This window comes from Cylas formicarius, unplaced genomic scaffold (assembly GCF_029955315.1).
Source record: "Cylas formicarius isolate icCylForm1 unplaced genomic scaffold, icCylForm1.1 PGA_scaffold_7__23_contigs__length_41026272, whole genome shotgun sequence".
In the NCBI taxonomy this organism is placed as follows: domain Eukaryota; kingdom Metazoa; phylum Arthropoda; class Insecta; order Coleoptera; family Brentidae; genus Cylas; species Cylas formicarius.
In genome coordinates, this window is record NW_026844352.1 from 36,076,256 (window position 1) to 36,089,789 (window position 13,534).

The following is a 13,534-nucleotide window of genomic DNA, read 5'->3' on the forward strand; positions in this document are numbered from 1 at the left end:
TTAAGTTATAAAGAAGAAACTCTCATCCTGACTGGTACATATTTATTTGATGTACCAACCGACTGTAAGGTATCATCTAGACAAGCGCTATTCGTAAGCGAAACATCAACCAGCACTAGCCATTGGAATTACCAGTTCAACCAGATGTTAACATCGAGCTCGGCGACATCAAGTTGAACGAGCTGAATACAATACGGGCCCAAATCCTGCAGAAATAACAGGAAATGTCTGCTATAAGTCCTTTCGTTGATTCTCCAAACTTATGGATTTTACCGATTTATGGGGTAATGATTATCGCCGGCTGCTACGCTTGCTATAAGAAGTTCCTCAACGTTAGGAATATCAAAGAAGCCGAAAGAAGACCAGAACCAATTATCCAGCTAGCCAATTATATCAGGAGCCATCCCTACATCCATAGGAAAAAGATGCTCAGCTAGATTTTGCCTCGTTAACTTGATCACATAAAACTGTTGTTTCGTTTATTTCTGAGTTAGTCAGTTGAATACGCTCTTGATGTAGTTTGCAAAAATAAAGTTTTTAAAAAGCGACTTTCGGTTTCTTGTTAGAAAAGTCACGAATACATTCGCTATTCAGTGACATAACGATCAGAATTGACAAACGTCAAAATTCAAGCCGTGAGAAATATCTCCGAAAACATCCGCTTGCTCCCAAACCCGCGCGGTATGTTCGAAGTAGTTCGGATCCGTGAGAAACACCACTGACGTGGTATAATGACATTTGCCGCACGCTGCTTTGGTGTACAATTGGGTATTTTAGAGAAGGAGGTAGAAAAATACCATTTTTACAAAAAGTAAGGGAATCAATTCATAAAATCCTTTTAGACAATAGGTTACCCCGCTTTTCACAAATGTTGAACTATTGTTGTCAATTTGGTATTTGATCCGATTTTCAAAATAACATATGTTACAACTCCCCAAAGTGTTCTTCTGGACTATTATTTTTTGTTTGCTCTTTTTAATCCATGTATCTCTTATATTTTGCTTTAAAAGAGCCTGTATAGCCCTGTAGCATTTAAAGCCTGTATAATTTTTCCATTAAAACTGGTTTGCTTTACTTTAGGGGATAGGCTTTCGCTTGTTATTTGCCATCAAATTTCGCAAAGAAGATAAATGTGGTCGTTGGTTTACTATATTATACAACATTGCAGACGTGGAGTCGTTTTGATTCCACTTTAACTTATGACATGTCAACGTTACGAAGCATGTAAAACCCGAAAGACGTAATAAAACGACGTCGTCCCGTAACGTACCGAAAGACGTTTTTACGAAAAATTTAAAGTTTATTTTGAGTGCCATCGCGCGGCGACAGATAAAATTGGAAAAACAACGCAAAGCGTAAAAAAAATTCTTCGATATTTTACTGACCCAAATTTATCAGAGAAAACTTTGCACTTTGTTGCAATTATATCTCAATGTTTCTGTTGGTGTGTATAAAAACTACTAGCTTGTAGATTGGTATTCGAAAATTGAATTCGGAAACTTGGTGGAACGATTCAACGTTGCAAAATAATGCTAGTAAGTTATGTAACAAAAATTCGCAAATAGAACAGATTGTGTTAACCAGAATCACAAATCCTCAAAAATTGTTGCTCTTGTTTTTAGTCGATAAGTGTTATCGTTTAGCCACAAATCGATTTTTTATTCTCGGCTCAAATTTTGCCTGTAAATTACCTACCAGGACTTAATGAAATTTGAAAAAAAATTAGTTTCCATTAAAACAGCTTATTATCCAACTGCTACTATGATGATCCATCAGGAATATCCAAATACTGAATATCGCGATATGCATTTTTGCTACGGAAGAGCAAATGGAGATGCAGATCAAGCACGACGGCTTTATATCGATGCTTATCCGAATAGAAACGTTCCATCTGCTAAGATATTCATCAACATATATAGAATACTTGGTGAAAGAGCATCATTCAAACCTGATACTATGAATATAGGGAGGCCAAGTTATATAACTTCAAAATTACCCTCAATTCTTAAATGTCAGTTTGTTCACTAACGTGGCTGCATTCAATTTTCGAAATATGCATCAGTGGAACATTGAAAACCCACATGCAAGAAAACCGGAGCTGGTATTTTCTTTCAATGATCGCTAAATGAGAAATGTGGTAAATAGCGCTAGAAGATTTACGACCATATAATTTGACGGTGATGTCATCAAAGGGGTCGCACACTGATGGGTTTGTTTTCATAGGTGTTGGCTATTATCGCGGAGCTTGCTCGAAGAATATTTTTGCGTTGCAGTCTGTTTAAAGCGGCCTATACACCTGCAGGCAAGTGTTAAGATTTGCTTGCACAGGTCGAGACACGCGAGTAAGTGCGAATGTGTATGTGTCAAAACTCACGGCGCGTTCAGTTCCAAGCGCGGCTCGAAGCGAATCAGATTGTGTCTGATTTTTAGAGCAAGTGCGAAGGCCAACTTCATTTTTCGCACAGCAGCAGGTCCCAGCAACTGACGAACCTTGACGTTGACCTGAATAATGTGTGGCCGCAATTCGTTTCGCACTTGCTCGCGGACTTGTCTGGACACACTTGCGCGCGGACTTGCCTGCATGGGTATAGCCCCCATAATACGTTGACCAAGCGATATGATTATCTCTATTACGGTGTTTCCGAATAAATAACTTTTAGCTAGACTTCGCCTATTAATTTCTTACACACCTCTGCTGGAAGAGGTACCCTTGCAGTGGAGACAAAACATATGGCTAATGCGATGGCGTTGACCCCATTTTACATTGGCTATACGAATGTATTTAAATCAGGCATTTGAACGTGGATGGATAGGTCGGGGAGGACCTTTAGCTTGGCCGCCTCGCTCACCAGACCTTAATCCGATGAACTTCTTTTTTCGGAAAAAAATAAACGGTTGCGAAATCTTCAAAATAGGCAAAATAGGCATTTTTTAAAATGTATAAGAAAACGTTTAGAAATGAACGGTGGGCATTTTGAAAATGAACGTGCTTTGAAAATGAATGAGCTTTGTATACTGTTTAATTCCCGATTATTATTAATAATAATTTTTATTTTTGAAAATGTTAAATGCATTTATGTTACTTAAATTAAACATGTTATTGCATTGACTTATGCAATATTTTCACTTTTTTAATTTGTTTAATTTTTGTAATTTGTGTAATTTTGATTTTCCATAACTGAAATGCATATCGCGATATCCAGTATCACCTTTCAGTAAATTAGAAGGTATTCGGTCGAGAATAAAAAAGCCGATTTGTGGCTAAATGATAGCACTGATCGACTTAAAACAGGAGTAATTAAAATACAGGACAAAATGTTCTAGGTAAAGTGCCGTCTAGTGACAGATTTCTGAAAGAATTTTATTTTATAACGATGACTTACTAAATCAAGGTTATGTGTACATACGAGCTTATTCCGTCGAGAATTACCATCAGGTTGCTGGTGTATGAAGTGGTGATTAAAATAGCCTATTCATATATTTTTTTTTAAATGCTTGCACCAATATATCTTATTTACGTCTTTCTTCGACTATTGCATTTAGTATTGATATTTCGTCTCACAGCATATTTTCTATGTTCCTTGATGTGGGTTTCCGTAGACCGTCGGGTCTCTAATATAGACTCGTCCGCACTGACAGCGCTTATTTTTTTATATGCAGTTTTCGGTATCAGGTTTTGTCTTGGTGATGGTACTTGCCTATCTTCTTTTTCAGTTGGTTGTTTCCTTGTCTTCCCCTTGAACTTTTCGGATAAGCTGATCGGGTCTTTGTTGATGATGCAAGCTCTAATCACTCTAATCACTCCTCTTTTAATCGTTGGAATTTGGGATAGCGTTAAGGTATCCTTCAGAGTGTGTTTGCTTCCTGTATACTGATGTCGTGATCTTTGCTTTGTTGGAACATGAACAATAAGTATTTGTTGTTAATCTGCCCTAATAAGTCATTCAGTTAATTTGCGTCATCGTTTCAGATTTTAAAGATGTTGCCAACGTAGGTTAGGTTTTATATTTGCTGTTCTGATAGCTTCTTCTTCGAAACAGTTTTTAAAGATGATGACGATAACTGGAAAAATGCACCAAATGCATTAAACGAAGGCCGAAGTACAGTTGCTATATGTTTTTCATGATTGCTTCTTAAATTCCTGTAATATCGGCATAGCCAATATATTTCTAGTAACTATATGGTTTTTCAACATAGGAAATTTTAGAAGTGTATCTGTGAAAGATTACCAGAGTTATAATATATTATATCAACGCGAAACCTGACAACATTGCTATTAGCCTTTTTGTATTCTGCGTGTTCAAAAACTCCAGGTATTGAATTTCATAGATCCAGCTTTGGTAGTTTTGGACATATTGAAGTATTCCGGTACTTTAAACTAACCCGGTCCATATAACTCTAATATAGCGAATGAAAAGTCCAAACAGGTAGCTTTAACAACTCTTTGCCTACATTTCTCAAATAAACTTTAGAAAATTTTGAAACTTTGGTAGAGTTCACAAATAATTTATTTAAAGAAATAAGTAACTCAAAAGTTGCTAAACCTGCCTAGGTCCCACGCAGACAGGGAACGACAAGCAGTTGACAAGCTTGAGGAACTCCCAAATCCACAACATACCTTACATAAAATCTTAATGTGTTTCGAAGAAACAGACTATTATTAAAATTCTGGTCGAAATCGAAGGTATCAACAGCTTGTAATAGATGAAAATGTATTACCTACTTCTTGGTTGCGTTTTTATCTACGCGCAGTCCACGATACGCCACGATATAATTTATTATTAATCTGCATGCACAACGATCCACTTCCTGTATTACATTTGAACGTCAGTTTCGAGAAATTCCAACTCCCATAATTACATCTTCCCGCGACATACGTCCCTGCCGCAATAAATAATGCACGCATGCAACAGCGAGTTTGGAATTAGGACAAAGTTGAATAATTAATATGAATAAACTAACAAATCCATTCAAAAACGGAATTACTTCTAAAATAAATGAATGAAATTAAATATTGGGGATCTGGGTATTATGAAGTTATATTTCAATATAGTTCCACGAGATCACAATATTTGCAAGATTTGCAATCAAAATAAAATTTATTATAACTTGGGCCGTCAAGTTAATTCAATTGAATATTGATTACTTCAAGGAGGATAATGCCAGCGCTGAGCTTTCTGATATTTACTTTACATTCGACGCGCGAGCAATGAAAAATTCCAAAATTCCAATCGGAATTCATTAAACGAGCGGACGATATCCTGGAATAATTATTTTTTATTTCCGTAACTTTTGCAAGAGTTTTTAAAAATAATAAAAAAAATACATGTCTCATGGAAATTACAAAACACAAAAGCATACATACAATAGAAAAATAATAAGTAAAAACCAGAAACAATACAAACAATAAACAATTCTGCATTCAAAGAGTTTTGAAATAGACTACAACCATTTTTGTAAGAAGGGATCTATTTATTTTCATAAATTATGAAGTGATCTTAATTTCATCTTTTAGACGGGTATAACTATCGACGGGCGTCAGCAGTCTATTCGAATGAGCTTTAGTAAGATAGACTTGACGCTAATTGTGATTCTGAGTGACGTATTTACTCGATTGTGCCAAAGTATTCAAGCAATAACTGAGCTGTGACCAAATTCATCACCCAATCCTGACAAATCAAACTGAATCGAGTAAAGTAATCTCCCGACCGACATTTTTCCCCAAATCACCAAGAAATTCATTCATTTGTTGCTGCCGTACCTCTTCTAAATATTCCATAGATCATTGGTGCATGATAACTGTTGTAAAAAAGCATTATTTTTTTTAATTAAATAAAAATATACTTTTTAATTAAGGTTAATATTTTTCATGGTTTTCTGTTATAAAAAAAAATCCCCTTTTAACCTGGACTAAAAAATCCAACTCTTCCGTCTCTTAGATTTTCTTATAAAATTTTCCAGGGATATTGAATCCACTTTCATGCATTTTGCGACAATTTCTGCAAAGGGCTATGTTCTTATTAATAAATAGCTGCAAAAAGTCACTTCAATCTGATACTAAACCCAACTAGCCGGGACCTCGCGCAATCTGGCGCGTATTGCACGACGTAATATCGCTAAAATGCTTTTCAAAAGTAACTAGGAAACGATCGGTAAAAATTACGACCAACTTTTTAATTTTTCAATTCAATTTGACCCGTAATTTGTAGTTGCACGCTTTTCGTGCGACCAAAGCATTAAACTTAGTTAGCCAGGGACCAGGAAACGAAATAAAACTTCAACTTTAAATTAATAACATTTTTCAGCTGTTCTTTTTGCGCGACCGCCACGCCGTGAAAAAATGTTTTGACACGTGTTGCTGACAAAGTTACTAATTGGGCTGTTATTAATATTCGCGATATTTATTCCCAGTTCTCTATGAAATGCACAGGATATTTCCTAAGATAGTATAGAGAAATATCCTTAAATATAAGTAACTATAACTATAAATAAGCAATACAAAAACACAATTTTTATAGTAAATATTGAAAATGCCATATAATATGCTCGAACATTGAACATGTGATATTAAAAGACGCAAACATCCTGTGTTTCTTACATTTTCGATATCCGGCAGTGTAGGCTAATTCTTTTAAATATCCCCAGATACAGTAACACCGTCCACTAAAATTAATACAAAAACGATGTTATTTGTTTGTATCACTCATTTGTGATTCTTTTGTGTTCCAGAAATTTAGAAGCAAAATTACGGTAATCAAGACAAGACAGGCTAGAGGCTTTTTATTGATTCATCCAAGAAAAGCCTTAAAGCTGTTCTTTTGTACAAAGAAAATTTTTTACTCTGTATCTTTGAGCTACATATTGTTTATAAGGTATGTGGAGAAGGTTTAATAGATTGGGATTCTATGATATGGTGAGAGCCAACAAATGACCATGATGACTGCAATTTCTGCATGTGCATTATTCGTCGATGTAATAATAAAAATTTTGAAAAGCATTAGGCCAGTGCTACATGGCCCATATGTCCCGATACCTGAAAATCCATCCAATTAGGAAGAACATACCACCAGTTTTTCTGAATCTGAAATAGATAAAGATACCCTTAATGATGTTGGTGATATATGGAGTGTTTCTCAGCAACCACAGGTATTTTCACAATCAGAACTTAATAACTTAGTGAGAGACTTAGGTTTATCTGGGATTTTTACGAAAAGTTAGCATTTAGACTTCGAAATAAAAATTTACTTCCACACGACTAGGAGGAAAATTTCCCGCTCATTCAGATGCAAAATTAAAGGAGGAATTTTTGTAGGTCCTCAAATAAGGCGATGATCGATGGAACGTTGCAATGATTGTATCCCAGATAGCACACATTATCCCCAGTAAATCCGGTCAATGCGCCATTTAAGTCGCATGTCCCGGGACATGTGGAGTATAGTCTTAGGATATACGTTAGCATACATACTAAAGATATATTGTAAAATACATCCCAGGATATCTTCTGAATGCATATCTTGAGGATTTACTGTACACGATATACCACAGATATAAATAGATAGCCTGAGGATATCCCCTTGCGCCATAATGGGAACATTAGAATAGAAATAAGGGAAAAAAGTGAAAAACCTTAAAAAAAAAATGAAACCTAAAAAGTTAAATTTTGAACAACTGAGAAGGAAAATAGTTAGTTTTTTTAGATTTCTTGTGTTTTGGGAGACATTTCATTGGTAACGTTCTTGTGCACATCTACATCGACGTCAGTGTTGGCAAGTGCTAAATCAAACCATTAAACTTACAAAAAATTACAAAAACGTAAAAATAATATTTTTGTTTATGAGATGACTTGAGGATATCCCCTTGCGCCATTATGGGAACATAAGAATAGAAACCTATAAAGTTAAATTTTGGACAATTGTCCAACTAGTCCCAAAAAAAAACGAAATCAAACCGGTAAAATCAACTTGTTATTATTATTTTTTTACACGAACGAGACAGGAAACGCCATTTTAAGAAAAATACAACAGAAAGCAGAAAAAATTACAAAAACGTAAAAATAATATATTTGTTAATAAGATCCCATTTGACCACACTGTTCGGCTGCAACCAAGGACGCAACTACTAGCGGCCGTGTCGTGCCGGACTCGCTCGAGTCTCGTCGGCTTCTCTCCGTCTCGTCGCCCGCCACCTTTTCAGCCTTGTTTTTGTTGGCGGTGTAAAGTATACGGCGACTTGGCGTATATTTATTTTCAGTGCTTTCATTTGAATTATTTTTTGTGGTATTATTATTACTGCAGAATTCGTGTAAGTAAAGGTTTATGGTAATATACAACATTGGATCTAAGCTGAACGAACCAATGTTGTGTAGTCTACCACCATCCTTGTTTTTTATTATTTTGCTAGATCAACGAGATAGCAAGATCAGTCTGCGGCAGCAATTATGAGTTGGTAAAACAAGCTCCGATCCAGCTGATTTCAAAGAAACTTGCAATGAAATTTAATTGGTTGGGCATGAAGAAAAAGGAGAAATTTTGAAAATTACAATTGGCCAAATTAACATTGTTTTTTAAAAATGAATCGGACGTAAATGTAATATAAATAAAGTATAAGGAATAAAATTTAATAAAATACGCATTATGGTGATTGCTTAGTTGATACTTTTTTGAAGAGTGAGTGCTGGACCGAGTTAAGATAAAACTGTTTTTTTATAACCTATATAAATATTATACGTTTCGGGTTACATATCTTTTTTGATTCTAGATTTCTTTTCGTATCTTAGTGCTTAGTTTTTGAAAGCAAAAATAAAATCCACTTTCTCTTCATGTTTTTTGAATAGTCAAATTTAAGCATTCAAAAGTAAACTAATTTTTTAATTAAGTCAAAAATGTTAGAGAAAATCCTGTAGAACAAAATTATATTTTTAGTTATAGTTCTTAAAATGGATGCAAAAATCGCCCCCCAAAAACAAAGTATTAATTTTAGGAATCACCCGTTATAAAGTACAATTTTCACATTAAAATGGTTAACCCGGGTGTTCATCCGTTCGTTGTTTGACCTTGGAGTAGGATCATTCACCTGACGTTTCGCCAAAATATCACTTCGCATCTTCAGAGGCCGCGCGTCCATGTCACTCGTACGTGTCCGCACTTAAACTGAGGTGAAAATGTGCGGTGCGGCGCTTTTTATAATCGCGGTCCCCTCCGCCGCCCTATCGCGGCGGGGTGGGGGACACGGTTGCCGCGACTAGCGGTGCTACCTCGCTATTGGTTCGACTTGATTGCGCCGCGGTGGTTGGCGCTTCTTCGCTATTGGTGGAAACAATAGGCTGTGCAATCACGCTGTTAGTGTAGTTTAGTACCACTTTCCAAACTGCAGGGAGGGTTGAGGCATCATCTCTGTTGTTTATATTATCATGTTTTTGAATTTCAGTCGCTTCCCTTATTGTTCTCTGCTTGAATTTTGTAATGTTTGCGATCTCCTTGCTTTCTCCAAAATTCATTCTGTGACCCGACTGCAGGTGGTGCCGGTAGATTGCCGATGTCATTCGTTTATTGCTTACAGCCAGTTTGTGTTCATCGATTCAGGTGATATTTTTCTGTTTGTTTGTCCTATGTAATATCTACACGGGATTAGATAGACTCCTTCATTTTCTAGGTGGGAAGGGTCCTTTGGATTTCCTATTAGTTGACCCACTGTTTTGTTTGTATATCCCTAGGATATACGCTATGTGCCGTCAGATATCCCGAGGACGTTTTACGCTTGTGCTATTTGGGATATGACTGTTGGTCATTAAAAAGGGGAGAGATCTCCTAGATATAAATAGACTTAACTATTCTTTGAGACTTCGTCATTTAATTCAGATTTCTTAATTCGGATTTTGTACTTGTACTAATAAAAATAATGTTGCTTGCTTGCTTGTAATACATATCTCCTGTAGGTAACTAGCATTAGACGTAAATTTTTCTTGTAGAAAACAAAAATTCCTAACCAAACGTTAACGGAAAATTGATATTGATTGAATTGAATTTCCTTTGGCATGCATTTTTGCATTAGTGTAATTCACCATTATAGAATTAAAACTCTTAGTATACAACAAGAATAAGTTAGTCGTGTTTTCTATTTAAACGTACGGATGAATGTCAAATAAAGCGGTAATTAGAAACGCCGTAAATGACAGAAGTTCACTAGATTTTTTTATCACATAAATTTTTTATCTCATAACAATAACAATAACAAAATATGCGGGAAGTGGGTTTTTATAATAGTAAATATAAGTAAATACATAATATTTTATTGTTCTATTTCCGTTTTTAAATTAAGTTACAAACAAACTGCCCTTTATTTTAAATAAGTTTAAGTTAATTTTTTCGCACTTGTTTTAAAATATCCTGTACGAAGCATATAACATATTATGGTATATAATTTTTTCAAAAAGACTTAAAATTACAATGGAATATTATTCAAATGATTTTTTAAGAGGAACTCAATTATTTAGCAGTAACATTTCATAAAAAGAAGACATGAGAACTGCAAAATTTGAAGAACGAAGGCACGAAACTGATACGGAGACAAAAATATATTGAGATAAATATAGAAACCTTTAACAAGAGCAAAAATAATATATTTTTTAGGTAATGTATTATCACACTACTTCGGTATATAACCGCTGTAGTGGAAAATGACGCTTGCTAGATATCTTGGAATTACCGACCACCAACCAAACACAGGTCAATGGGTCAGATATTACTGGATAATAGCCAGTCAAATCAGTGTTCATCGTAGAGTTCTTGGCACCAGCAGAAATCAACGTTAACATTAAGGAATATAGCGGCGGACAACATACTGACCAAACTGAGGAAGAGTCCAACATGCCAAAACTCATCTATCAACTGACGATGACGATGCAGAAAGCCTATGTCCTGGGTGTCTTTGTCTGTTGAGGCAACTAACGGTAACCACAGATGTTAAGAGTGGTTGTGACAACACTTTGACCTCCACATGTCGGCCCGTGTGGTCGAAACCATACAAATAATAATAAACGGTCTGTCTGTTTCCTCTATTCCTTAATCGTTTACATTAAATTCGATCCTAATGCGTCTTAGAATATTCCAAATATGGATTTAGCATATTGTAAAAATATATCGCGAAATTGATAGAAGTCTATAATAAAATATCCCCAGGCGTTGCATACAACCTTGGCATAGTACTGTGCTTCTTTCGGGAGGCCCTGAACTATTATAAAACTTTTTTACTACGTGTTCAAAGTCGCTCCCGACGTTTGTTCGTCGTCGAAGCGTCCGGGACGCCCAGTAAATTTTTATTATTTTGCTCAACTTATTTAATAAAGGTCCGAGGAGTGCAGTCCTAATTTTCACGTTCTTAATAAAGAGCGCCGTAACTTACAATAAGCCCCAGTTTAATTACCTATAAACCAACTCCCGGATCCTCCACTTGATAGCGTAAACTTTAACCGTTTCGTCTACGGACTGTAAAAACGTCATAAACAGCTAAAGACGCGATAACGTGTCTGGCAATGGAAAAACCCTTCTGCATAATGAACGTTTCTTCTGTGTGGGATCGAGGCGGCTGGGGTGCTTCTTTCTCGTTACTTCCAAAACTTGGCAACATGCGGCGATTCTCTAACTTGGCAGGAAACACACTACAGTTAATAAATATTGATTTAAAAAAATAACCTGCAACGTAAAGCGAGAATGAAAATTGAATGTAGATCGATATAGACTCCATTTACCAGAGAAGTTTTTAACGGGTGACGAAAAAATAGATACTTAATAATCTCCACGAATGCCGCTAAAAAAAGTGTTTTACGCATTTTTTTTAGATGAATCTTAAACCTATAGGTATGTAGTAATAAGTAATTTTTGTAATTTTTTTTTATTGCTACGCTAGTTTTCGAAGAAAATTTCAAAAGCATTTAATGAAAATTTTCTAAATACGTCATTTTAATTTAGAATTGAAAAAATGTTCAGCATGTATATCTTAGAAACTACGAATTCCTGCATTATAAAATGGACAGCAAAGATTGGCAGGCAAGAAGTCAAGAGGTAAAAGAAAGTGTAAAAAAAGGAAAAAAAATCAATTTCATACCGAAATGGGACTGGTTGCAGACAACCAAAATGTGGTACGCAAGAGAAACGATTTAAACACAGACCGTAAATTCTTTGTTAATCCAGCGCTAGTATCGGAAAAAAGACGATACCCTTATCAGCAGAGATTATCGCAATGTTAAAAGAACCTTAAATTTTAGGACAAATATCTGCAGAATAGGATGACTTAAATTATTTTCCCTAATTGATCGAGCATGCGAACAAAAATAAATCCATGAGAAATTTTTTAATTTATAATTTCATCTAGTATATTGGGGGGGCGGGGAGGCGGGTATTTCTGGGTACGAAAACTTTGTTACACCCTGTACATAAACTAAAAGCAAATTGAGATCTATGCTAAAAATGTATGGCTTAGTTTTATACTGAAATATGATTTGCATTTAAACTCTCAATAAAATATCAAATAAAATCAATGAAAAGGTTTTTGTAGCTGTAAAGTAACTATTTTGCAAAAATGTCATACTAAATAGTCGGAGAAAAAGTGTAGTAAGCAAGACGCTGATAAACTCGTGACTTAAGTGGCATTTATTAACCACGTATAATTTTCTATATAAAGAAAAGACATTGATTTTTTTAAAACAAACACTTCAACTCAATTAGTTGCGGTCATGAATATAAAAATAAATAAAATAAATAAAAAAAAATATATTTTTGGCTGTCCTGAATTACATCTTTGATTTTTAAGAACTGCTGTTTTTCGGTGTAGTTGTGCCAAAACTCCTAATTTTTAGTTAGAAATATTAATGAAGAAATAATTAATAATAATAATAAATAATAAATTTTCAACTAGCATAATTAATTATATTATAATTAATAGTATTATATGCAACAAGTGTGGTAAACGGCATTTAAATCACGAGTTTATTTGACACGAGCGGAAGCTAGCGTTTAATAAACGACTGACTTAAAAAGTTTACCAAACGTGTTGCATACTATACTTTTTCTACGACCGTCAGTTTTTGGGTACATTTTCGGAAAACAACACTAATACATTCAATGACATGACCATCAGAATTGACAAACGTCAAAATTCAGGCCGTGCGGTAATAGTATATTATGCAACAAGTGCGGTAAACGGTAAATTTGACTCACGAGTTTATTTGACACGAGCGGAGCGCAGCGAAGCGAGTGTTTAATAAATAAGTGACTTAAAACGTTTACCGAACGTGTTGCATACTATACTTTTTCTACGGTTTGGGTACAAAACAACACTAATACACTCACTGACATAACCGTCAGAATTGATAAACGTCAAAATTTGAATTTTGACGTAGTAAAATGATGTTTTTCTACTCCCGTCTGTAAAATACCTAATTAGGCGCCGGTCTAGCCTGCGGGAAGCGTCGCTTTACCAGGTCAGTTTCGTTTCCCACGAATCCGAGCCACTTCGGACATTTCCGGGATTTTACCGC

At 35.3% G+C, this 13,534-nt stretch overlaps 1 protein-coding gene across 1 annotated transcript in view; it reads right to left on the minus strand.

The window, feature by feature from the left end:
• The window catches only part of LOC132705596 (uncharacterized), a 38,433-nt gene extending 29,305 nt beyond the window's left edge, over nucleotides 1–9,128 (minus strand). The window contains exon 1 of the mRNA XM_060676273.1: nucleotides 9,073–9,128. Coding sequence (XP_060532256.1) covers nucleotides 9,073–9,123 — 51 coding nt within the window. The 5' untranslated portion in view covers nucleotides 9,124–9,128. The remainder of the gene's footprint in view (nucleotides 1–9,072) is intronic.
• Between the last annotated feature and the right edge of the window lie 4,406 nt (nucleotides 9,129–13,534).